Genomic DNA, 26,953 nt, shown 5'->3' with positions numbered 1-26,953 from the left:
GAACTAGCTTCCCTAGAGAAAGACTTTTCTGGGCCCTTCTCTGGAATGTGGCCTTCGCTTTCACTAACTGCAGGAGACACAGAGCACTCAATTTCGGGACATAAAATCTCATGCTGGCTCGCAGGCTCAGCAGGCCCAGAAATCCCATGATTCACTTCCTCATTGGCATTAGGAACAGGCACAATCATGTGCCAAACTACAACAAAACAAGGCATTTTTTAAAAAAATCTATTATCTCTTGGCTTTGTGTTGTTTCCAGTAAGCCTCCCTTCCCCAAACCACATTTTTTTAAAATCCAGAAATGCATTTAGTGACTAGGAAGACAATCCAAGGCCTTCGAGACCACTGGCTCTTTGGATTAACTCAGGCGCTTCTTACCTTGCAGTTCTCTTGGTTGGCACCAATGCAAAGAAAAACCACTCGTTTTTCCATGATTACCTTCACTCTCAAATCAGTCCCATTACCTTTTCCAACATCTAAAGAAATGAACAAGGTGGGCAAGATAATCACTTGCATGAAATCCTGGAATTCAGGTCTACAAGCAGCTTGCTTTCAATTTGATAAATCTCAGAGTAGTTTCTACAGAAAAGGCCTAAATATACTAAAGGCACCAGAAGCCATCTGATCTTGAAAGCTAAGCAGTGTCAGCTCTGGTTAGCTAGATGGGAGACTACAAACAAATGCCGGCTACTGTAGGGTGCATTTCAGAGGAAGGAACTGGCAAATCGCATAGCGTAAATCCTTGTCTAAGAAATATTCCTTGTCTAAGAAAACCCTATGAAATTCATTTTGTTAACATAGATCTAAAAATGCATACATATGCGTACACACAGTTTCTGTGACTCTTACCATGGATAGCGTAGAGTTTTATGCTTCTGATGTGCAGTGGTCTCACAGGAGGGAGGTTCAAGTTGTACACAAATTTCATAGTGGCATAATATCCAACGTATCTACTCTAAAAACAAAATGTTAAGCATGTTTTATATTTTTTTTATAAAGTTATAAAGTTACTACAATTTTTTAATATAACTCTCACTCTCTCTTGGGACTCAGACTCTCTAAAAGGGTACAGGTCCCAAGGTAAATCAAACCAATAAGATAATCCTGAAAACAGGAGAGGTTTTGTTTTTTTGTTTTTTTGCCACTCTTTAGCTACAAAATAAGGGCCTGAAAACCTATCATTGCCTAAGCTTTACACAAACATGCCATAACCCAAGAGTCACGGTTCGCTGTTCCTCCAGCCTGTAATGCAGTGGTGGGAATGCTCCAGAGTCCAGGGGCCTGGGGTCCCGCCACCCCCACTTTCTCATCCTCCAAAGGTTCTGAAGGCCATAGCTCACTGGTTCTCAACCTGTGGGTCCCCAGGTGTTTTGACCTACAACTCCCAGAAATCCCAGCCAGTTTGTCAGCTGCTAGGATTTCTGGGAATTGAAGGCCAAAACATCTGGGGACCCACAAGTTGAGAACCAGTGCCATAGCTCATTGCCAGAGCTATCATTTTGGACTATCAGGTGACACATCACTTCCAGATTCATTTAGGGCCACTGTATATGGGGAGGGGGTCTGTTTGGGGCAAGGAGCACTCCAATATAACATTTAACAGTCTTGCAAATATTTTGTTTAGCAATTCAATGTATCTTTTGGGCCAAATTTTTAATATTCAGGGCTGAATGAAGTCAGAAAATCCTAAGAGCTACACTGAACCCCAAAGGGATACATGTGGCCAACAGGTGACCAAATTTCAATCATTCACTGAACTGGAAGTAGCTTTGATACCATCCAGAAATCCAAGGAGAGGGAAAGGAAGTCTGGCACAATGAAGTACCGTGAGTTTGGATCATCAACTTATTACATTAATGCCATGCCATATAACTGCCTGTAATGTCTTAAGCAGCACTTCAATTTAGATGTTTACCTGGGATGGAGTTTCAACGCCTTGGAACTTGGAACTTGTGCTTGTATCCGTTCTCCTCTCACCAAAGTAGTTCAAACTGTCCTAAAAACAGAAGAGAGTTGTGATACTGTGGCATTAAAGCAACAGATTCACCAGAATCCTGGCAACGTCTTTAGATAGGTGTATGTTCCTCTATGGAAGCAAATGGGCTTCCCTATCCAATGCCTAATGTACATGTATTTAGTTCAAGGGTATAAAAATGGATCAATATATGTGGTGCTATTGTACATCTAGGGGGACATGTGCATTCAGGTATGCAATGTTTACATTCAATAGAATAATTGCTTAACACAATCCATACAAAGTTTTTTTTTTTTTTTTTTTGCTATGTATCCACAATAGAGGGCCCCAGATACTGTGTCCTCATCCAAAAGTGTCTTCATGTAAGCAAAAAAGAGATTTAAGCCAATTGTCTTTCCTTTGGAGTCAGGTAGCCATTTACAATATCCCGTACCCTTTCTATGAGTTTCACAAGAGCAGATTTTCAAGGTCATGGTAGAATGGAGGAGGAGCTTGGGAAATGCCATTGTTAAAACATAAACCCTGCTCCAAATACGGATCTTCCATACAGGGCCAAAGCCATGGGAATCTTGCTCCTAATACAAGAGAACTCATTTCCTCCTTATAAATTCCAATTCATAGACACAGTTTTATCCAACGGTCAGAATTGAAAGTCTTTTGAAGCTATTGAAGCTATTTGTGGATGGTGCTGGAATTCCACCCCATACTGCCCAAGTCTCAAGTCCTCAATGAGGAATATTTTAGTTGGTTTAGTATATATACTAAGGCAGGCATCCTCAAACTGCGGACCTCCAGCTGTTTTGGCCTTCAACTCCCAGAATTTCTGACAATTGAACAAGCTCATTAGGGCTTCTGGAGTTAGAGGCCCAAACAGCTGGAGGGCCGCAGCTTGAGGATGCCTGTACTAAGGTTTCCCTTCCCCTATGTTTCATGAATGAAACATAGGGGATCTAATTTCTTCTCTCCTCTCTGTTTCTGCTCTCATTCTGATTGGTTGTGTAGACTGGATACTTTTCTACTGCTAGCCTTTACTTTGACTTCTGTTTCTTACATCTGAGTAAGTGCTGTGTGCTTTGAGATCTCTCTCTGCTTGTGTGTCAGGGAGATGTAGTGCTTGAATGATTTATCCCTCTCTTGAAACCCTAGAAGAGATGGGTGTTAGAGTAGTTCAGATCCAGTTCTTGCCATGATGAAATGTAGTTAGTTCTTTATTATCTATTTAAATAAAAATGTAATGTTCGTTTGTGGGATTAACAGAACTCAAAAACCACTGGATGAATTAACACCAAATTTGAACACGACACCTAACAACCCAATGTATGTACTTCACTCAAAAAATGCTTTTGTCATTTGGGAGTTTTAATTGCTGGGATTTATAGTTCACCTACAATCAAAGAGGATTCTGAACCCCACCAACGATGGAATTGAACCAAACATGGCACACAGTTCTCCCATGACCAACAGAAAATACTGGGTTTGGTGGGCAGTGTCCTTTGGTTTTGGAATTGTAGTTCACCTACATCCAGAGATCACTGTGGACTCAAACAATGATGGATCTGGACCAAACTCTACACGAATATTCCATATGTCCAAATGTGAACACTGGTGGAGTTTTGGGAAAATAGAATCTTGACGTTTGGGAGTTGTAGTTCCTGGGATTTGTAGTTCACCTACAATCACAGAGCATTCTGAACCCGACCAACGATAGAATTGGGCCAAACCTCCCACACAGAACCCCCATGACCACCAGAGTGGGCCACAGCAACGAGTGGCAGGGAACGGCTAGTTGTAAATAAATCTTTTGTGATTTTTTGTAAAGATTGCACTCTGCATCTTTGCTGCCTAAGCTCTTAATTCTTTACAGCCACATCACAAAGCACTTCACACTCTACTCGCTTATGAGCCGAATGCTCAACTTTTTGTATCCTGTTTGATTTTTGGATGATCTGCTATATTTTAGGATAGTTTTCCCTAACAGATGGGAAGTGTCTAGATGCTCCCCCAACCCCTTGTATGTGTAGGAGAGGCATGGACACAAGCATATTATAATTTCCCTCTTTTTTGCAGCCCTCTACTCTATTTCCCACATAGTCCAAGTGTCCCCAATAATCTGAAGCCTACACAGCAGATGGGTCCAAAAACTCCCCTTGCACAAGTGGCGTGGGAGTGCCAGTTTTGAGATACATCTGCTGTGTAGGTTTTAGATTAGTGAATCAACAGAAGTGTTAGCAATTGATATACAGTATCTTTGTTTAATGGGGATGTATTCATTGTACTTATATCTGATTCTATCACATGTAGTACCTGGCCAAGTCAAACCTAAGGACAATATTCAGCATCACTGAATCACAGACAAAATCAGAGCCACTCTATAATGCCAGCACATATAAAGACTACACCTCTCCATTCCAACTCTGGAGCATGCTGGCAAGAGCTGATGTGCTTACGAGCCCCCTTCCTTCAAAAAGGGACTGATTTACACAGTTTGGAATTTAAGTGTTTCAGTTAGATCGGAATCAAGCCGAAGAGATCACCACCCTTTCTTTCTGTACCTCGGCACTATTAAACTGGTCGCTGTCAATAAGCCAGATGCAAATCATTGTTCCTGTCCGACCTGCATCAAAAAATAAAACCAGCAATGTCTCAAGAATATGACCACTTGCACTAGATCATATTACTTCCCATGCCTCCCTTCAACTCTGAAACATATCTGATCCTGCCTACAACTTACCTTTCATCCAAACTCGCTGGACATTGCAAAATGCCACTCTCAATCCTCACCCAATCTGACTGCTGACTGCTGAACTCCCTCATAGATTCTTGCATCCACTAATTACCATTTTTAGGGATCTTACGCCAGAGGGTATTTCCCCTTGCAGCCCAAGTACTTTAATGATTGGGAATCTCTTAATTTAGAACTGATTTTCTTTTTCATTTTCAGAAAAATAAAGAATCAAATCCTTTTTTCCCTTTACAAAAGACAAGCTGTTGTACAGCATTGTGTGGGACTACTTGTTTGAGAGCTTCAGAGAGCATGCCAGTTTATTTATTTCTGTATCATTAATGAGTGCCTTTGTAGGCTTGGCTCTCATGACGATATATGCATATAATAAATCACTGGCAACAAAAAATGTTGCTGCTTTATGCCAAACCACTTCATCTGTACTCCATAACTTGCACTGCTTTCTGGTAGCACCTAAATCTGGCTCAGGGCATATTTTACATCCGTTTTGCATTGCAGTTATGTCATAAATAGCTTCGCAGCAGTATCATTATTTATTATTTGCCATATTTATCTCCTGCTCTTCTTAACCCTGAAGGAACTCATAGCAGTGCATATAAAGGCACAATTCGATGCCATACAATACATACATTACATGTCCAGCAAATAAAAACATATATATTAAAACACCCACGAAAATATTTCAACATTGAAAACATTAGAATCACATAATCCAGTATCCTCCTTATAGAAAATTGGAACACTTGTGGGTACTTGAGAACTTTCGGTGACTCTTTACCTTCCAGAAAATCAACTTCACAAACTGACATGCTCATAATCACATCAAGCATTTTATGGAAAGCCTTCGACAATACATTTTATGGAAAGCTTCACAAATTCTAGGTAATGTTTTGTGACCAGATTCCGCTGAGAAAATTAATGACAATTTGAACTCCTTTTCTGGAATTGAGGTTGGGGCAGAGGTCCGGCTATAACCAGTCATTGAGATCCTTAATCTAAAATGACTGAAAGGTAAAATGATTTCAGTTTCTTGAATTCAAATGCTATCTTTTAAAGCATTAGCACACATAACAGGATGCAAGTAAAGTTACCTAGGGACACTTGTCTGAGATAAGAAAAAATGCTACCAAGTTTTATTTTCCAATAATTCACTGACAATGTTTTGTTTCTCTGCCTCAAAATCCTCCTTCAGAGAAGTAAAAGTGATAATTTAATATCTGAAATTAGGGAGCATTCAAAGCGAACCAAATATGGTAGGATATTTTTTTTAATTAAGATGAGCAAATGTAGAGGTGAACTAAGTTACAAAATGATACCCAGGCTAGTTCAAATTATTCAGTTTTGACTCAATGTATCCATTAGAAAAGTAATTGCTTACCCTTTCCTCCTTTGCAGTGTATCGCTATGACATTGTTCTCGTCCTGTTCCATCCATTTCCGGACACTAGCAGTAAACTTAAGCATGTCCCTTAAGTAAAAAAGAGGAATACTTTGCTGAACAATTCTTCCAGTATAGTTTTCTAAGAAAACAGTTTCTTCTGGATCAGAGCAGTAATATTAGAGGGGCTGCGCTAGCTCAACGGGTTAAACAGCTGCAGAAAAAACTTGCTGACTGGAAGATTGGCAGTTTGAAGCCACGAGTCAGAGTGAGCTCCTGCTGTCAGCCATAGCTTCTGTCTAACTAGCAATCCGAAAACATGTAATGGAAATAGATCAATAGGTACTGCCTCGGCTGGAAGGCAAAAGGTGCCCTGCAGCCATAACAGGCTCCTCAGCATGGAAAATGGAACAAGAGCACCTCCCCATGGCCAGAGCTGAACATCGCCTCCAGACGCCAGAGATGGAAAGGGAAACCCTTGCCTTAGTCTGTGTATTCTATGTCATTATTCACTGAATAAAAGGCACTGAATGTTTGCCTATATATGTACATACTCTAATCCACCCCGAATCCCCTCAGGGAGATAGAGCAGAATATAAATAAAGAGTATTATTATTATTAGAGTTCATGTAGCTCTGAGTTATCTATTTCAATGTTATTCATATGACGTTAAACCAGAGTTTTTCAACCTTCCTAATGTCACGATACCTTAATACAGTTCCTCATGTTGTGGTGACCCCCAACTATAATATTATTTTCGTTGCTATTTCATAACTGTAATTTTGCTACTGTTATGAATCATAATGTAAATGTCTGATATGCAGGATGTATTTTCGTTCACTATATCAAATTTGGCACAAATATCCAATACGCCCAAATTTGAATACTGGGGGGTGGGGGGTTGATTTTGTCATTTGGGAGTAGTAGTTGCTGGGATTTATAGTTAACCTACAATCAAGCAGCATTCTGAATTCCACCAATGATCAAATTAAACCAAACTTAGCACACAGAACTCCCACAACCAACAGAAAATACTGAAAGGGTTTGGTGGGCATTGACCTTGAGTTTTGGAGATGTAGTTCACTCACATCCAGAGAGTACTGTGGACTCAAATAATGATGGATCTGGACCAAACTTGGAACGAATCGTCAATATGTCCAAATGTGAACACTGATGGAGTTTGGGAAAAATAGACCTTGACATTTGGGAGTTGTAGTTGCTGAGATTTATAGTTCACCTACAATCAAAGAAAATTCTGAACCCCACCAACAATAGAATTGGCCTAACTTCCCACATTGAACTCCCATGCCTCACACGTTCTCCCTTGCATGCACGTGCACATCATGCTGCCATGAGCCAAGCATGCCTGATCTCACCTCTCCACTTTGAGACAGAAACAGCCCTCCCCTTGGCTAAGAGGCCAGCCAATCACAGCAGAGGAGGGCTTTTGGTGGGAGGATTTGCCGACTATTTTCCAAAAAGGAAGAGAAGGACAGGCTGAGAGATCTTCAGCCTTCTCTATCCTTTGATAGAAGCCCTTTGGGTTCCTAAGACTATGAGAAAAATGTGCTTTCTGATGGTCTTTGGCGACCCCTCTGAAACCCCCTTGACACCGCCCAGAGATCCTGATCCCCAGGTTGAGAAATGCTGCATTAGACCCCTATGCAAAAATCCATTAAATTATGTCATAGGGTGGAGGTGGGTGTCACGTAACGGCTACTCCAAGCTTCCTTCATGACAACAATGTGTGGCTAAATGTGCTTACATTCCTCCCCACAACTAGTATTCCTTCTTACAGGAAGCACTTAAATGAAATTCAACCTTTCATGCTCCCCATCAGATAGATATTAGGCAGATAGGTATCCTCACCACAGATGTAAATAATGAACTCCAAAACAGGGCTGCTGAAAACATGCTATTTAAGGTCAATGTGAAATAATTTCTCGCATAATAAAGACACTTCCAAATAAGCCTGTTGAAATTCACAGGCCTGCCTTTTGTAAAATACCCATAGCACCATCTTGGCATGGCACTTACTCTAGAGTAGGGACATTGTGGTCATCAATGAACATTCTTTCCACCCTGTAATGGAAATACTTGGGGTCATAGCCCTGTTCACCTGCATGGAGCAAAGCATAGAAATATTAATTAAAGACACCGAAAGCTGCTATGGGAAGACAGAGTAGTGCTAGTTTTGCTCAGACATTTTGACCAATTGATCTATGTGGAGTTGTACATGCAAAAGCAAAAAATTAAAAAAAATGTATTTTTAGGACTGCCTTGTGTAGCCAAAGTGTGGTTTCAAAGTGTGCGGCCTGACATGAAGAATTCAGTTGAACATTAAGTAAAGCCTAATTTAAAACAATTTGGAGGTGGTCTAATAAGCACTTCATTTAATAATAATAATAATAATAATAATAATAATAATAATAATAATAACAACAACTTTATGTATACCCTGACACCATCTCCCCGAAAGGACTCGGGAAGGCTCACAAAAGCATTTGGAGTGCTAACATACAAAATACACCAAGTGTATAAACAATAGCACAATAGCAATAGCAAATAGTATCATAAAACCCTACTAGTTAAAATTCTATAAAATGCAGCAATAGCTGCAGATATAAAATAAACTGTAATTAATATCAGTTCCTTAAAGTGCTAAGGTGAAACAATAACTAAGCATCGAACATGCAGCAGAGAATGGAAGGCATTTGAGTGGACTTAGATTACTTGGTCAGATATAAAAAGTCCAATCTAATTAACAAAGAACATCCGTATTGATGACAGACAGCTAAAAGATACAATGAATACTTACTACAAAGGTTGTAGACTTTGTAGTGGCCTTCATGTTTTGTATCCAAGAACTTTGCAACTTCCTACAAACACCAAAGTGAGATGTTCAAAGGATTTGCAATACTAAAGAAGGCTGGAAGCATTAGCGCTACTGATTTCACATTTAAAGAAAGTATTCTATGTCAATCTTTAATTCTCCTTACTTAATATCACTGAAACATTCATTGATTAGCATCTTAATTCTTTAAATTGGCTACATGAACATTTATTTTTTCTTTGTCTGGGAGTCAAACACAGCTGAGTAAATGTTAAAAAAATGAAACACAATGAAGACGTATGGTTAAGGACTTAAGACTAGTCACAGATTCATATAAGAACGGTAGCAGTAATTCTATTGCTAACCATCACTTTACTAGTACTAATTAAAATAAAACCAGCAACTATTAAGAGTGGGATAGGGGAGAAAAGAGAATGGACTGATAAAGAGCCAGAAAAATACCACACGCTATTTGCACAGTCTTTCTGATTTCAAATTACCTTGATAGGATTCCTATAGAAAGCTTGCTGTCCAGAAGATGGAAATGACATTGCTATAATACGGGCTGCGAAAAATGCAAAAAGTTGTGACAAGTGTAACATAACTGAAAACAGTGAAGTTTATGCAAAGCTCAGAAAGTCAATTACAACAACCCAAGTAGAATTCTTAAGTATATGAGAAGGAAAAAAAAATATTTTCAGCGTCCACCTGCGATCATGGACCTAATCAAACTACAACTGGAATAGAGTTCTAGAGCATCCAGACTTCCAACTACCATTCAGCATCCCTTATAAGAAGGAAATCTAACTGGCTTGTATCTACCCCCTTTTGGACTCTATTTTAGATTATAGCAGTGCCAGCAGGAAGTGTGAGGTAGTCAATGGTATGTATAGTTTTGTTTAAGGAAAACCAGGTTCCAGTTGAGTTCCATGGCTTCATACAACTAACATTACTTGGGCACTTCAGTATTCTTAGGGTACATTTACACTGTAATTTAATGTAGGTTGACACACTAGACCCACCATGGCTCAGTGCTGTGGAATAGAGATTGAAGTGTACAAGGCTTTTAGCCTTTTTTTTGCCAAAGAGTGCTGGTGCCCTACCAAACTACTAACCCGATTCCATAACACTGAGCCAAGGCAGTTAATGTGATATCAACTGCAGTAATTTTACAGTGTAGTTGTATCCCAAGTCAAAACTATCTAATGGGATTGTTATAGGAATGGTATAGGAGAATTACCCCAATCTCCTTAAACTAGGGGCGAGAATCAAGCAGCCCTCCCATATTGTAACTCCCAGGATTGTTTCCCATTGGATAGGGCTGTTGAGGTTCACAGCTCCACAGTATCTGAAGGGCTGGACTTTTTCCGCCTTAGAGAAAATAAAAATGTAATTATATATTGATATTCATTGCGTGGCAAGGGTAAATATGTTAATTAACCTAACAATTTAGATTTTGCTTTGGTAGAAGCAGTGGGCATAGTAAAGTGAGCTTTCGAAGTTTAAAGCTCCTTCTTGCTCCTATTCCACTCCTATTCCACATGACCCCCAAATCATGTGCCACTCTGAGATTTGGCTTTTGCATTCACACTCTCATATATAAGCATTGCAGTTCAGCCCATGGTTGTGGCTGATACCAATGTAAATGGGGAAGTGGATCATGAGAACTCTGGGCCTGAAAGCCAACATGAAATTTTAAGTCCTGAAAATGATCAGTCTGTGTCTCCAGCAGTTAGTGAAGGTCACATTCCAGAGAGGTGCTGAGATGGTGCAGAAGAGTCATTCTTTAGGGAAACAAGTTCAGAGGCTGAAATCCTAGGTGGAGAGAATGAGTTGCAAGATAATGAGCTGGTTGATAGGAGACTCAGTTTTCGTAAACTTCATGCTACTCAACAGAATCTCTAACAAGGTCACAGTGCTTGTTAGAGAAGAGACTTGTATCATGGAGTCATGGAAGAAGGCATGATTTCATGTGTATATTAGAGAGCACAGGGGGATTTTCCAGCCAGTCTGGTCAACGTTGATAATTGAGGCAACAGCTCTTGCCAAGCCCTAGTCAAGCTTTCTGAGGGAATTCTACTTCCATGTCTTTGCTCCTGTTTCATGCTTCCAAGTTTGAATTATTGTTTTGGATTTTTTGGACTATTTTATATGTACAGACGTTTAAGTTTTTACTATTTTCGCTGCAGTGCTTTTTATATAATTTTTAATGAACTGCTTTGCTGATTTAACTTGGTCTGGAGGTTAAATACAGAGGTGTTTCCTGGCCTGAAAGCATGACTCTTCTGGGTTGTTATGCTCTCCAATTTGTGTCTGTAACTCATCTGAAAGTTGTTTGGTAGAAGTGATTTTTAAAAAGGCTAGATTAATGAGTGATTGAATGTAAATGTGGAGGTTCTAGGGTGAAAATCAGGTCAGCAATTAAAGTTAAGAATTACTAAGCAAGACAATCTCAATGTTGAGCCAGATATATTTCTCTGCTAAAAGGCATTGCTTTCCCCAGTTACTGCACACACAAAATTAACAGCACAACACATCAGTAATGTGCTTGAAGAAAAAAAAGAGGAACTGAAGACACTGAAATAGAAATGTCAGGGAAACCCACAAGCTCTGTGCATGCATCTCAATATCCCTCTTTTAAATAGGAAGAAACTCAACCAAACTAAAAAGCTGCTGAGAAGCATCAGGACTTTTGGTGTTGTTATCCTATGCTTAATACACCGATCAGATATCCACTTCTGATGTTTCATTTTCATTCCTCCATTCCAACTCTATGGTCTCAGGACCTTCCCATGGAAACTAGGGATACACATTCAGAATCAATAGCTATATTTCTTATCTCCCACATTACTGACAAGATGTGTGCACCTGCCTTTTTGTACTGAATTGAAGAGTATTAGAGTTTGTGTATCTATGCATGGGGCAAGATTGAACTAGACATCCCCGATGGCACTTTCCAACTCTAAGATTCTATGTTCATCTGCACATCTAATAATTATTAAAATAATATATGCACACATCCAGGGCCTCAGGAAAGAATTGATCATGCAACCCATGATCCTAATAGTATCAATGATGTGTTCTTAGCTACTTGGGACCTTGTCCAATATCTAGTCACCTGTTTTCCCCCAGAGAATGGGAGGAATGTGGCATTTGAATTCAAAGCACAGAAACAAATGTTTCCCACCAGCATTCAAGCTTTTATTCAAGACCATCACTGATTCATGACACTCATGTGCCCCGTTGAAGCAGTCCCTAATGTGGACATTAATGCTTTGAGTTCACTCATTTAGCTTAATAATCAAGAACTAATGTCTTTCTGGTGAGCTGCATGACAGGAAAGGTATGACTAACAGCGAAGGCCAAAGTTTGGCAAGAACAGCAGATTGACAAGAAAAGCAGTATCATAGTAGTGGATCTTGGCTACGTGAGGCTTCCATAGTGTGCCTCTAAGCACGTTACTGTCTTATTGAATGTAGTTAGATTTTAACTGCTTGAGACATTTGGCAAGATTTGCCATTGCATTTATTGACATCTAACTGAAAAACAATACCTAGAAGTACATGCAGTGTCACATCATTCCAGCTTTTCAGGCCAGGAGGGAAGTAGTGCAAAGGGGACTGTTAATTCACACAGTTTTCACAGTTCTTGGGTGACTGGATACTGCAAGTTCCCATCACCAACATAGGAAAGGATTAATACTCCAGTGACATTTGTTTTGTTGTCTATGCCCCTGTTCTGAAGATTTCACCCCACTTTCTGTCCCTGTGACAATTGGGTTTTGAAAAATCTGGTTTGTTGTGGAAACAAGAATTGGTGATAAAACTTCAGTTGGGACAGCTTTCCCCCATGAAAACTCTTTCAGGAGTGGATTTCCCTTCTGAGGGGAAGATTTCTCTCACTTCCTGTTTTTCACCTCTGTTCTTAACTATGAGGTGTTTGTAAGTCGGATGTTAGTATCTCGGGAACTGCCTATACAAATCAGTCACCCCACCCCTTACCAAAGGATACAAACCAGTGACATAGGTGAGGTCCAGATCAAAGCCATCTTTTGTATAACGCCTTTTGTTTTCTGAGACCTGTCAGCCAAAACATACACAAGAAAATTGGAACAGGAGGGCCAGGAAACCAACCACCCTAAGCTATAAATCCAAAAGAAAATCATAGCTGGTTATGTACCAGGAGATCACATCTACATTCACTTCAAGAGATAAAACAACACTATTTTGGTGCCATTTTAAAAGTTACCCTTACAAATCAAGGAAACTACCTTGGACTAAATCAAAGGCTATATACCAGGTTTTATATAACTGGACAGAATTTTCACATAGTTTAACCTAATCAGTTTTTGCATTTTTGTTATTTTTAGCATAATATAGACAATGGAATAGAAAAACTGAATTCCACAGTAATAACCATGTTTTCTGCTTTGAAAACTGCACACCGAGAAGGCTTCAAGTTCTGAAAACCTCTCAATCAGTGGTTCCCAGTTTGTGGGTGCCCAGGTGTTTTGGCCTTCAACTCCCAGAAATCCCAGCCAGTTTACCAGCTGTTAGGATTTCTGGGAGTTGAAGGCCAAAACATCTGGGGACCCACAGATTGAGAACCACTGGCATAGATGAACATACCCCATATTATTTAATGGCAGTGATGTGAACATGCACACTTAAGCATGTCCACATTCACACTGCATGACAATCCAGAGCAGGGGTCCTCAAACTTTTTAAACAGAGGGCCAGGTCACAGTCCCTTAAACTGTTGGAGGGCCAGATTATAATTTGAAAAAAAACATGAATTCCTATGCACACTGCACATATCTTATTTGTAGTGCAAAAAAAAAAAACCACTTAAAAACAATACAATAATTAAAATGGATAACAATTTTAACAAATATAAACTTATTAGTATTTCAATGGGAAGTGTGGGCCGGCTTTTGGCTGATGAGATAGGACTATTGTTGTTGTGTGCTTTCAAGTCATTTCAGACTTAGGTTAACCATGAGTGAATGACCTTGGAGGGCCGTATCCAGCCCCCGGGCCTTAGTTTGAGGACCCCTGATCCAGAGTCACTGAAAATTCCAGACCTAAATCTTGCAGATCCCCAGGATCCACCATATGTTGTTTCAGTATTGCTCTCATTCTTTCCTGACAAGAGTCCCTCAGGAGAAATCACAACAACATATATACAAAATGATTTAAAAGATTTTTAAAATATTCATTGTATTTAAAAAATTTAAAAACTAATTAAGTAGGCCAAACACTAGAATCAATACGAAGAAAGCCATGTTTTGATTCTCTCCAATTTGCAAGGACCAAGGTCCACCATTGTGGTATTATGGCTGATGAGGCTCCATATGACTCACCATCCTCCGTGTCACTTTTTCAAGCCGTTCCTTCTCAGGAGCCAGTCGAATTACTCTTACCAGGATTATAATCCTCAGGATTCGGAATAGAATAACCGTTCTGGTCAAGACATACAAAAGGATCATATCAAACACAATGGGAGTTTGTATTTAACATCTACCCCACAGGCTATACACATATTTCTATCCCACAGAAGTATTCAATACCTAATAGGATTTCATGAAAGGGGAACCTGTGGGCACTATGCATGCCAGTATCAGTATGCAGGCCCTGCAAACAATACAGGTTTTGGAACAGAATGAACCTGCATGACCTAATGTAATCAGATCTTACTACCTACAAGAGAAGGAATGACAAGTATTTTAAAATACAAACTAAATATCCCTTATCTGGAATTCCAAACTCCAGAATACTCCAAAATCAGAAATTGTCACCATGAGTGACTGACATAGTGACACCATTATTTTCTGATGGTTAAACATACAGCCTTTGCTTCATACACCAAATTATTAAAAATGTTGTATCAAATTACCTCCAGGTCGCGTGTATAAAGTAGATAAATATGAAACAAAAATGTATTTCATGTGTAGACGTGGGTCTCATCTCCAAGATTATATACATGCGCAAATACAGGTAAACCAAAATCTGAAAAAATCCAAATTCCAAAATACTATGGTCCCAAATGTTTCAAATATGAAATACACAACTTGTATGTTTGTAGCATTATGGTAAAGGTCATATTTCCCCTTAATTCTACAGAAAAGCTATCATTTTACATGTACCCTGAAGCATTATTTTTAGAAGTGCAAACTTCTAAACAGCAGAACAAGGAGAAGCAAAGTTTGTATTGTTTTTGAAAAGTTATTTTAATAATATCAAAATTCTAAAACATATGAAAGGTAGCGTCAAAAGGCCTATAATCACAAGACATTGCATGACTGCAAAGGTTTGGGGTTTTTTTGGGTCAGGAGCGACTTGAGAAACTGCAAGTCGCTTCTGGTCTCAGAGAATTGGCAGCCTGCAAGAACGTTGCCCAGGGGACACCCAGATGTGGTTTTTTATGTTTTACTATCCTTGTGGGAGGCTTCTCTCATATCCCCACATGGGGAGCTGGAGCTGATAGAGGGAGCTCATCCGTGCTCTCCCCAGATTCGAACCTCCAGCCTGTCGGTCTTCAGTCCTGCTGGCACAAGGGTTTAACCCATTGCGCCTCCGGGGGCTCCACTGCAAAGGTGGGAAACTATTTTACTGCTGACAATTACACTATTCCTATCAAAATCTGTCACAGTCTACATTGCAGTAGTGGGTTGAATGGGAGCTCAAGAACTAGGCAAGGTCGCAAGTACCAACAAACCTGTTCTCTCATTTGTTTACTCAGTTTTAAAAACTACTCTTTGGTATCCAAAGCCTTCTTCTCCAATTACTTGATTTCTGTAGTCAGGGAGCACACTGGGATATAGTAAATGTTATACATAGTCTTGAGTGGGAACAGTGTGGGAATCCAGGACTGAGAGACCTGGAAGTGCACATCAGAACAACGGACAGCCTCGTTCCTGCATTACAACACCTTCCAGCATCAAGACGTTTTGAAGCAAGGTTAACTATTGTTTTTTTCCTTACTGCACTCCCTCTATCGAGTTCTCCATTTAAAGAAGTAAACTGAAAACTACTGACAGACAGGAACAGAATTTTAAAAACCCAAAGTATATTCTCTTTACCTTGGAATTTGGCTTAAGCCACTCAAATCAGAGGAGGAATATACAATATTGACTGACAGTGTGCCCAAAATAATGATGGCATCTACAATGTTTAGGTTGGATTCGAAGTATTTTCTGAAACTGAAACACAAAAAGATACAGCTGGAAAGGGCTATTTTTGAAAAAATTATAAATTCTTCACCCAAGTTCCTAACCTCAGTAGAACCACAAGTGTATATTTTGCAGTGGATTTTTGCATCATCCCCTACTGCAGAACCAAGTTTGAATTTCCCTCTCATTCCTTGAAGCTGTCTGCAGTGCAATGTTTTCACAGGAATTTCTGCTCTTACCCCTCAACAAATACTCGTAGGCTGACATCCAGGAGGAAGAAGAGTGCTATAGCCAGAGAAATGTTTCCAATCATTTGTTCAAGAGATTCGTATCTATCACCAACCAACAGGGACACAACCACAAGTGCAAGGTCCACAAAAATAAGCACTACGCCAAAAAGCCTGCAAAAGAAGGGGCAAAGGGAGCAAGAGAAGAAAATTAAGTTTCGTAGTGGTAACATGCCAAATATATCATCTCAAAATATATCATCTCAAAACTTGTGTCACCCCCAACCAGTCTGCTGAATACACAGACTACACAGAGAAGCCATTGAAATCCACACGCATGTGGACAATATCAACAGGAAGGAGGAAACCAAGAAAATGAACAAAATCTGGCTACCAGTATTTTTTTAAAAAAACCTCTAAAATCAAGAGAGTAAATTAAGAACAACACTCTGAAGACAGGGGAATTCCGGACATGAAACAATTAGGGCCAGCTAATCAGCTCCCAACAAAAGATTCCACCAGGCAGGAAGCAGCCAGACCTTGAAGATGGAAGGCTTTTCAGTGCTAATCAAGGAGATGAATTACAACATTCACACTTGCCTCCAACAGGTAAGAGTTCTTTCTCCCACCCCAGACCTTCCACAGATATATAGACCCCACTTGCCTATACTTCACAATTTCTGAAGATGCCTGCCAATAGATGTGGACAAAACGTCAGGAGAGAATGTTTCTGGGACATGGCCATACAGCTCGGAAAACTCACAGCAACCCAGTGATTCTGGCCATGAAAGCCTTCGACAACACAATCTGCTGAATATTTGTGATGCCAGGAGTTGTAGTCCAGCATATGGGGTGCTTAATGGCTTCCATAAAAGGAACCAAAAAAAAGCCTAACAGAAAATAGACTTCTAAGCACAGACAGTCACACGGGGCTCAAAGTGTTTACTGAAAATCTATCTTTTAGCCTTTCCTTTCTTCTCAGCAAGAATGGATTCAAACTCTCTAATATATTGCATTTAGCAAATAAAACTTGCCAATCCTTAAGGTGATGTAAGACTCTACAATTTTTCTCATGGGTGATATTCGTATCAGATTATATTAGGGCACTGCAAATTGCTTCAAGTTTAGAGAAAGCAGTCTAGAAACAGGAATTAATATGCAGTTCAGCTAATGCTAACAGAATATTTATTTTCTGTTGTTAGAAAAGACCAAGTGTAAAACAGCAGAAGGGAATGGTAACTGATGTTCCAATATAGCACAACAAAGTAATTTTGTAATGCAAATGTTTTGATTGAATAGGTGTATTGTCCCAATAGTCATTTAGAAAATATATCAAGTAGAAATATATGATATTAGCAAAAAGACCACAAAAGAGTTGATAGAGTCCTGTGCAAGGCAGCGTCTGTCCATCCAGACCAACAGTGATTATCCCATGCTATACAAGTCTCAGGAGTAACCAGTCCTGCTCAAGACACCTGAAGAAGAATGTGGATGGGTGGAGAATCAATATATCATATTTGCTTTAGTTGTCCCTAACTCTGAAATGAGGACAATGCAAAGTATGAATGAGTTCTATAATTACTTCTTTATGCTTTATTAATTTCCACAATATGATAAAATCTCTTTACCTGAATCCAAAAGACATCACAAAGGGAGAAATCTTTTTCTTAATCTTACTGGGGAAGGAGAAAAAATAAAGAGGTGAGGAAATAATCATTATTAGGACTTTGGCTAATGCTTCAAACAAACAGATTGGGTAAATCAATAAATAAGTGTACCAAAGTACTGTGGTTTATGGCTATCTAATTAAGCTCTGAAATGAGGTATGTCTATTACATTCCAATGGCCTTCCAGATTTTTTGGCCTATAATTCCTATCAGCCCTAGCAAGTAATAATAATAATAATAATAATACAAATACTTTATTTGTTTTCCACCCTATCTCCCCAAGGAGGCTCAGGGCAGATTCCAGCATACACAAACACAAAGGCAAATATTCAATGCCCAGAAACAACAAAACATAAATAAAGGTAAATGCTTTCCCTTCTGGCTCTGAGGGGTGGTGCTCATCTCCATTTCTAAGCTTAAGAGCCCGTGTTGTCCGTAGGCACCTCCAAGATCATGTGGCCGGCATGACTGCATGGAGTGCCGTTTACCATCCTGCCAAGGTGGTGCCTATTGATCTACTCACATTTGCATGTTTTTGAACTGCTAGGTTGGCAGAAACTGGGGGTAACAGCAAGAGCTCACGCCATCCTGTGGATTCAAACTGACAGCCTTTCAGTCAGCAAGTTCAGTAGCTCAGTGGTTTAACCCATTGTGCTACCGTGGCCCCATTCAAAGTACAAAATCCATTGTGAGGGGTGACAGGAGCTGAAGCGCTAAAACAAATTTGAGTATCACCATCTTCCACTTTTGTGTTACATAGTTTATTAGCTATTAGCAATGGGAGCATTTTCTGTAAACCAGTGCAAAGGGGCTCCGGCAATTGTGGACACCATGTTCTCCAACATTTGACAAATAAAAACCAGGATGAGGTGGCCAAGCAACATCGGAATGTGGTCAAAGTGGCAAAAATTATTAATGCGGAAGAGATAAGCTAGGAATGGCTGCAAACAGTAGCGGGCACCCAATTGCTCATTGCTAGGTAGTGAAGTATTGGTCAATCAAGAAGATTTAAAAAGGTGTGGTGGTCTGGATGCCGAACCAAGATTCCTGGAAATCAGAGTTCAAATTTGTGTTGTCATGAGTTTTCCGGGCCATCTGGCCATGTTCCAGAAGCATTTTCCCCTGGAACATAGCCATACAGTCTGGAAAACTCACAGCAACCCAGTGATTCTGGACATGAAAGCCTTCGACAACGCAAAGCTCAAATCCCTGCTCAGACATGGAACCCACTGGATGATCTTTGACAAGTCACATTCTCTCAGCCTGAGAAAAAGCCTCCTCTAAATAAATCTTGCCAAGAAAATCCCAGAAGAGGGAAACTGTAAGACTTGAATGTCACTAACAACAATGAAGTGTTATACACCGCTCTTCCACGACACTAAATCTTTGGAATTAATTTATGCCATGATTTGGCTAGAAAGCCAGAAACTCACAAAATATTGTATTTGTATCCCACCTTTCTACAAAAAAATGGTGTTTAAGTGTGTATACAGTGGTAGTGTGGCCCTCCAAAACCTTCAGGGGGCTGATGCAGCAGCCTAGCTTCCCACAGTTTCTATGCTTTCATGCAAGAATACATAGGGTTGCCCTAAATTGGAATTTTCCTGTGATACTTCACAGAATTTCACTCTTGTTGATGCAGAAGCCCCTTTTCCACAATACTCTGTTCCATTTTCTCTTCCCAGTCAGCCAAAATACTGTATTCTGATAATGCTCAGTCAGGTTTCAGGGTAATTTTCTTTCTTTTCACTATTTTTTTCCAAAAGTATTTTAGACCTTCAATTTGCCCTCAACCTTCTAAACAAATCTGTCAATACCTGCTTCTTTTGATGCTGGTATTTTGACTAGAAATGGAGACTGAGTTTGTTATTAGAATACCGTGAAAGATACTGTAAGATTTTGATTGAGCTAACAGAGTCATTCAGAAGTTCAACTTACCAAGTTAATGAATGTGGTTTATCATCGTCTTCATCAACACCATCATCAATTGTAACAGTAGGTTCCTTTGTCTGCTGATTTCTGCCACAGAATTAAACAGCTACATCAAATATTCCTTCTTCAACAAGTTGAGAAAATAAGCATTGAGGCCACCTCATTCCTCCTCTGAGTTCTGTGATTTCACTAGTAAGCTCAAACCAATTCATAAAGCAGGAAAGGGCAATTTTCTGATCTTCCAGGCATTGTTGGATGGCAATTTCCATTACAGTTAGCCAGGATAACCAGTGGTTAAGAATGGTGCAATTCAAAGTCCAACAGTATCTGAAGGATCCTACATTGTCCAAAAAATAGGTCTGTACTGTTGTTATCTGTAGAAAATTATTGCTAGAACAGGCATGGGCAAACTTGGGTCCTCCAACTCCCACAATTCTTAACAGCCTATTTAACAGGTGTTAGGAATTGTGGGAGTTGAAGTCCAAAACACCTGAAAGGCCCAAGTTTGCCCATGCCAGTGCTAGAATGTACTTCCTTTTTAAAAAACAAGTTTTAAAAAAAACTGTTCGGAAACTCCAACAGGTGGCAGCCAGATTACTCACCAGAGTGACATACAGGGAGCATGCCACCTGCTATGTCAGCTCTACTGGCTGCCGGGCCACTTCTGAGTACAATTCAAAGTGCTGGTCTTGGCCTATAAAGCCCTATACGGTTCCGGTCCAGCTTATTTGTCCGAATGTATCTCCCTCTATGTTCCACCTCGTAGTCCAAGATTGTCCGGGAAGGCCCTGCTCTTGGTCCCACCAGCCACGCAAATGCGTTTGGTGGGGACGAGGGACAGGGCCTTCTCGGGGGTGACCCCCCCCCCCCGGTCTGTGGAACTCGCTCCCCAGTGAGATCAGGTCGGCTTCATCCCTCCTTTCTTTTAGGAAGAAACTGAAGTCATGGTTTTGGGGCCAGGCTTTTGGACAGCAGACATGACAGCACTTTTGGATGTCGAACTGGATAGGAAATGGCTATATTTTGATTGATAATTGGTTGATAATAATGTTTTATAATGTTTAATGTTTAAATTATTTTAAACTTACTGTTTATACGTATATCGTTTTAAATTGCTGTTATATTTGTTATATCTGTTTGTACATTGTGGCATCCAATTGCTGCCAGTGTAAGCTGCTCTGAGTCCCTCCTCGGGGGTTGAGAAGAGCGGGGTAGAAATGTTGGAAACAACAACAACAACAACAACAACAACAACAACAACAACAATTCAACCCCAATTATCTCAGTGTTGGAAAAATATAGGTTGAGCATCCCTTATCCAGATTCCAAAATATACCAAAATCCAAAATTGTCCACATGAGTGGTCAAGATAGTGACACCATTTGCTTTTTGATGGTTCAATGTACATAAACTTCATCTCATGCATAACATTATTTAAAATATTGTGCATGTAAAATTACATTCAGGCTATAAGATACAAATGAAACATAAATGAATTTATATGTTTGGCTTGAGTCCCATGTTGTATATATGTACAAGTATTTCAAAAACTTTTAACAATCCAAAATGCAAGACACTTCTGGTCCCAAGCATTTTGGATAAGAGCTCCTCAAGCTCCATCAATACTGTCAAGATCAGAAGAGTCTTTAGCATCAAGGTCGTACGCTATCAAAATTCACTCATGTTTGGAGCATGTGAACCTTGAATAAGGTGGCCACTCTACCCCACTTGCAGGATGTGGAAAGTTACTCCTAAGGCAAATGGATTTCATGTTGTAATCATTTATAACTGAGCTAAAGTTGGAACAGCTATGAAGCGGGCACAAATTTTACAAGCCACACAGTCTGAGGAAGGAGCATCTTCACCTCTCCAGATGTTTTGGACTTCAACTCCCAGAAGCCTTTGCTATTATTTTGCTATTATAAGGAAATCGTAGACCAAGACACCTATAGGAGCAAATGTCACCTGATCACCATACAGATGTATTAAGGTATATTGTTGTAAGCCCAGTATATGTGCGTGTGTTAAAGAAAGCCTAACAGAAAAGCCTTGCAAAGTGTTAATGATTAACAGCAGCTGCAAAACTAACTCAGCTAAGCAAGGCTAGGCCACACCTTTTGAATGTAACAGTTTTTGAGGCTTTTGCAAACGGTTAGCAGTTGGCTGTTTGATTTGCTGGAGAGCAGATGCAAGAAGCTTATGCTATGGTGAAGTAACCATGTTTTATTTTGTTATGCTCTATGATTTATAACACAGAAGATTTATTCTCTATTACTTACAGTGGCTATGTAAGTGTGCCAAACTGTTTTATTTTCAACTCTGCATCCAAGAGTAAAGTTCTACTGTTTTATTTCTTCTGATTGGTCTGTGTCTTTGGCATTGGGTTCTGGACATGTTGGACATTGCTACTGCGCAACAAACTGATTCAGCATAACAAGAAGAACTAACATGAACTTCTGTTCATGTGCTTAACACACCATAAAATGTGGTAACATTCACACATGGTTCAATCAAAAACATTACATCCTGGAATTGGGACCTTCTGCAGGCCCTGAACCAACGGGTTACATGGTTCCTTTTATACCCCACCCTAAATTACTTACCCCAGAGAGTCTTTCGTTTCCAAGCTGTGTTCATATTTTACAGTTTTCATTGTACTTGTACTGCCTACACAGTCACGAGATGATTTCTCTACAGAGAAAAACAAACATAAACATAGATGGCACTGACAGGATTATTTCACATACAAATCATAGAACCACAGAGTTGTAAGAGACCTTGTGGGCCATCCAGTTCAATCCCCTACCAAGAAGCAGGAAAATAACATTCAAAGCACCCCCAAAACATGGCCATCCAGCCTCTGCTTTAAAGCCTCCAAAGAAGAAGCCTCCACCACACTCCGGGGTAGAGAGTTCCACTTCTGAACAGCTCTCACAGTCAGGAAGTCCTTCCTAATGTTCAGGTGGAAACTCCTTTCCTGTAGTCTGAAGCCATTGTCAGAATCTTTTATCAAATTAGCCTACCTAGGAAGTCTAAATTGTATTTTGGTCAAAGAGAAGCAACATTAACGTCTAGAAGTTACATACTTGGAATGTACCCAGTTGTTTAAGAACAGACCAGTTGAACTGAAATACAGTAATACACATATGTATGCATTTATGTCCATGCATTAATTTGCTGTGTATACATTTATACATTCAGTAAACCACATATCAATTCCTCTATTTAAAACAGATCAATAATATATTTCTATCTGAGTCGAAGATGGTGCAGTAGCATATCTTAGGCCACCTTGCAACTCAAGTAGAGTTTAGGGATAACCTAACTAAAGTAGTCCAACTATGCTTGGACTATACAACTTCAGTTTGCTGGTGGGAAGCTCAGGTGAATATATGTTCAGTATTATCAAGACTGTATTGTCGAAGGTTTTTATGGCTGGAATCACTGGGTTGTTGTTAGTTTTCCGGATTGTGCCTCCACTGCACTCCAAAGCAGTAGCATAGTCCACTGCTGAACTGCTCAGTGGGTTTCCATAGCTGAGGCCCCTTCTACACTGCCATATAAAATCAAGATTATCTGCCTTGAACTGGATTATCTGCATCTGTAGCAGGCATCCTTAGAAGTTGTGTGGTTTGTAGGAAATTAGGAAAATGGGGTTTATATATATGTGAACTCTTGTCTGTTTGAGGCAAGTGTAAATGTTTGATTAGCATTTATTGGGTTTCCATAGCTGAGGCCCCTTCTACACTGCCATATAAAATCAAGATTATCTGCCTTGAACTGGATTATATGGCAGTGTGGACTCATATAATCTGGTTCAAAGCAGATACTGTGGATTATCTGCTATAAGGCAGTGTAGAAGGGACCCGAGTGAGAAACCAAACTCTAGTCTCCAAAGTTGTAGTTAGTATATTTAAAACTGCAATTGAAACATTGTTACAAGCACAATGTGCACTCCAAAGTGTCCTCTATGTGTTTAGTGTAGCTCATTCCCAAATAAGTGAGCACAAGACAGACAGCAGACACTCCTTATAATTTGTGGTAGTTTTCAATGGCTTGTTGTTTCTGAGCACTTGATCATTTTGCTATACTTCAGACTTATAATGCCTTAGGATATTCAACTACATAGCAACCTTGATGATTCTATTTTCGGATTGTTGGGCTGTTTTTTTTGGGGGGGGGGGTTGGAGGCAAGCACTGTCGAGTATTTTTTGGAGGAGCCAGCCCCCTTGCAGTTGTCTTGGTGGGATTGAGCCCACAGGGACAACCCCTTTGCAGCATTCATGAAACATTGTAAAAAGGATTAATCAATGTGGAGGCTCAACACTGCTTCTGGATGGACTTAATCAAGGAAGACATGTCCTGGAGTCTGCAAAACCCAAGCAAGGCTGTTGAAAACAGGGTGACAGGGTGCATCTACATTGTAGAATTAATGCAGTTCAGCATCACCTGAACTGCTATGGCTGAAAGCTATGGAATTATGGGAGCTATAGTTTCATAAGGTCTTTAGAACAGGCATGGGCAAACTTCAGCCCTCCAGGTGTTTTGGACTCCAACTCCCACAATGCCTAACAGTCGGTTAGAGGACTGAAGTTTGCCCATGCCTGCTTTACAGCCTTATGGCTAGAGTGTGGCTGTTTTATCAAACCCACGGTAGCAAAGGTGCTGTCAAATTGCATTAATTTGACAGTGTAGGAGGTGCATTCAGAGCCGGACACCCTCTGCAGAGCCCTTCCGCCATCTCCCCCCCTGAAGTCCAAGAAGGGATTTTTACCTTGGCAAAGCATAAGTTGAGCTCCAACTAAACGCCTTCAAAAGGGGGGCAGGAAGCACTTGAAACCACTGAAGCAGGAGGTGGGCGGTGAGCAGAAGTGGGGAGGGAAAGCAGCAGACAGAAAGAAAGGAAGGAAGAGAGAGAGAGAGAGGAAGAGGTGGAGGAGTAGAAAACACAGGGAAGAATTTGTTCCAGTGGAGAGAAAAACTACCTTAATGAAAGCGCAGTAAACAGGCTGCAAAAAGTCCAACGGGAGCAAGGTTTATTTCCATCCCAGAGGAGGGGACGGGTCCAGTCCCTTCCAGCCTTCCCTTTGACCCACAATCACTGGAATCATATTCAGTAGAAATATGAAACAAGATGCCTTGGTTGGCACTTCAGGCATTGGAGCACCCCTCTGCGGGAGGCTAGATTTGCCTTCTGCTAAGCCCTGCTCTGATTTGTTGGGGGGTTTTGGGGGGGTGGGGGTTAGTGCAATGTTCTGCAATCCTTTTCCACCTCAGAAATTTTATTTTAGTTTTAATTTGTTTCAAAGAGTATTTATTTCATTTTCACACTTTTTATACCATAAGAGTGGGGGGAAAGGCCAAGTAAGGTAATTATGGAATTTTGTTAGTAAGTTAGATCTATCCAGAAGTCTAATGTACATCCAAGAATGAGGAAAGGGAGGGTATTGATATACATATTCTATTTTTAAAGTAGTTCCATTCGCAATGTCTTTTACTTAGGAAAACAATTTGTCTTTCTCGTTGATCTTCCTTCTATGCTATTCGTATTTCTTCTAGTTATTTTGTCACTTTATTTATATATTAATGTTTCTATTTCCCCTTACTTTTAATAATATGTCATTGGGCCCTTCCACACAGCCCTCTATCCCATAATTTCAAGGCAGAAAATCCCACAATATCTGCTTTGAACTGGGTTATTTGAGGGCCCTTCCATACACCCTTATATCCCAGAATTTCACGGCAGAAAATCCCACATTATCTAAGTGTGGACACATTTAACCCAGTTCAAAGCAGATATTGTGGAATTTTCTGCCTTGATATTCTGGGATAGAGGGCTGTGTTAAAGGTCACTTAGGGAAAACAAAATCAAATATGCAAAAGTCAAACTTACAAATGTGGAGGGCCATTTGTACAATGACACAGGGCCCTTCTACACAGCCACATAACACAAAATATCAAGGCAGAAAATCCCACAACACCTGCTTTGAACTGGTTTACCTGAGTCCACACTGCCATATATTCCTGTTCAAAGCAGATAATGTGAGGTTTTATTCAGCTGTGTGGAAGGGGCCACGGAGACTATTTCATTTGTTAATGTGTTAGTAATGTTTGTACTAACACATTGTTGGATTTCAAAACATTGGAAGGCCAAAGGTTTCTCCCCTTGGTCTATATCTAAGTGTGGTCCATAGTGTAGCCTTCTTTTATATCAGGGCTCTTCCAGACAGGCTCTGTATCCCAGGATCTGATCCCAGGTTTTCTGCTTTAAACTAGATTATATGAGTCCGCAATACCAGATAATCTGGGATAAACAGAAAGCCTGGGGTCAGATCCTGGGATACAGAGCCTGTCTGGAAGAGCCCTGATATAAAAGAAGGCTACACTATGGACCACACTTAGATATAGACCAAGGGGAGAAACCTTTGGCCTTCCAGTCTGGAAGGGCCCTCAATCTGTCTCTCCTCTCTCACTATATATACATACATAAACTCATTCATATGTATATCTGTATGTGTGTGAGCGTGCTTCTATAATTTCTGTATCATTGATATTGTGCATTTTTCTATTATCTTTTTATTTTGAGCCACCTTGAACACAACTTGGAAAAACACAACTTGAACACAACTTGGAACTTAGAAAAACCCGCAAGATCTGCATTGAGCTGGGTTATGAGTCCACACTGCCATATATTCCAGTTCAAAGCAGAAAGTGTGGGGTTTTATTCAGCTGTGTGGAAGGACCCCCAGAATATCAAGGCAGATAACCCACAATATCTGCATTGAACTAGGTCAGGGGTCCTCAAACTAAGGCCTGGGGGCTGGATGCGGCCCTCCAAGGTCATTTATCCGGCCCTCGCTCAGGGTCAACCTAAGTCTGTAACGACTTGAAAGCACACAACAATCCTATCTCATCAGCCAGAAGTTGGCCCACACTTCCCATTGAAATACTAATAAATTTATAGTTTTTTAAATTGTTCTTCACTTTAATTATTGTATTGTTTTTAAGTGTTTTTTGTACCACAAATA

General features: G+C 40.1%; 1 protein-coding gene across 3 annotated transcripts in view; it reads right to left on the bottom strand.

Moving 5' to 3' along the window:
• Positions 1-26,953, bottom strand: part of LOC132782042 (phosphatidylinositol 3,4,5-trisphosphate 3-phosphatase TPTE2-like) — a 34,742-nt gene that overhangs the window by 7,083 nt on the left and 706 nt on the right. Inside the window, exons 1-16 of one of the 3 annotated variants that reach the window (XM_060786690.2) lie at positions 24,700-24,808; positions 22,529-22,616; positions 19,932-20,012; positions 17,955-18,002; positions 16,339-16,500; positions 16,010-16,129; positions 14,291-14,390; positions 12,944-13,007; positions 9,429-9,493; positions 8,914-8,974; positions 8,133-8,214; positions 6,097-6,185; positions 4,528-4,589; positions 1,916-1,996; positions 850-955; positions 379-476 (exon numbers count right to left, since the gene is read on the bottom strand). In XM_060786690.2, coding sequence (XP_060642673.2) covers positions 379-476; positions 850-955; positions 1,916-1,996; positions 4,528-4,589; positions 6,097-6,185; positions 8,133-8,214; positions 8,914-8,974; positions 9,429-9,493; positions 12,944-13,007; positions 14,291-14,390; positions 16,010-16,129; positions 16,339-16,500; positions 17,955-18,002; positions 19,932-20,012; positions 22,529-22,616; positions 24,700-24,712 — 1,320 coding nt within the window. In that variant the 5' untranslated portion in view covers positions 24,713-24,808. Of the gene's footprint in view, positions 1-378; positions 477-849; positions 956-1,915; positions 1,997-4,527; positions 4,590-6,096; positions 6,186-8,132; positions 8,215-8,913; positions 8,975-9,428; positions 9,494-12,943; positions 13,008-14,290; positions 14,391-16,009; positions 16,130-16,338; positions 16,501-17,954; positions 18,003-19,931; positions 20,013-22,528; positions 22,617-24,699; positions 24,809-26,953 lie in introns of those variants that run through there. The other 2 variants (XM_060786708.2, XM_060786698.2) reach the window with 2 other exon arrangements.

This window comes from Anolis sagrei, chromosome 1, assembly GCF_037176765.1.
Source record: "Anolis sagrei isolate rAnoSag1 chromosome 1, rAnoSag1.mat, whole genome shotgun sequence".
Lineage (NCBI taxonomy): Eukaryota > Metazoa > Chordata > Lepidosauria > Squamata > Dactyloidae > Anolis > Anolis sagrei.
Note: the sequence above shows the minus strand (reverse complement) of the source record. Positions and strands in the feature narration are given on the sequence as shown.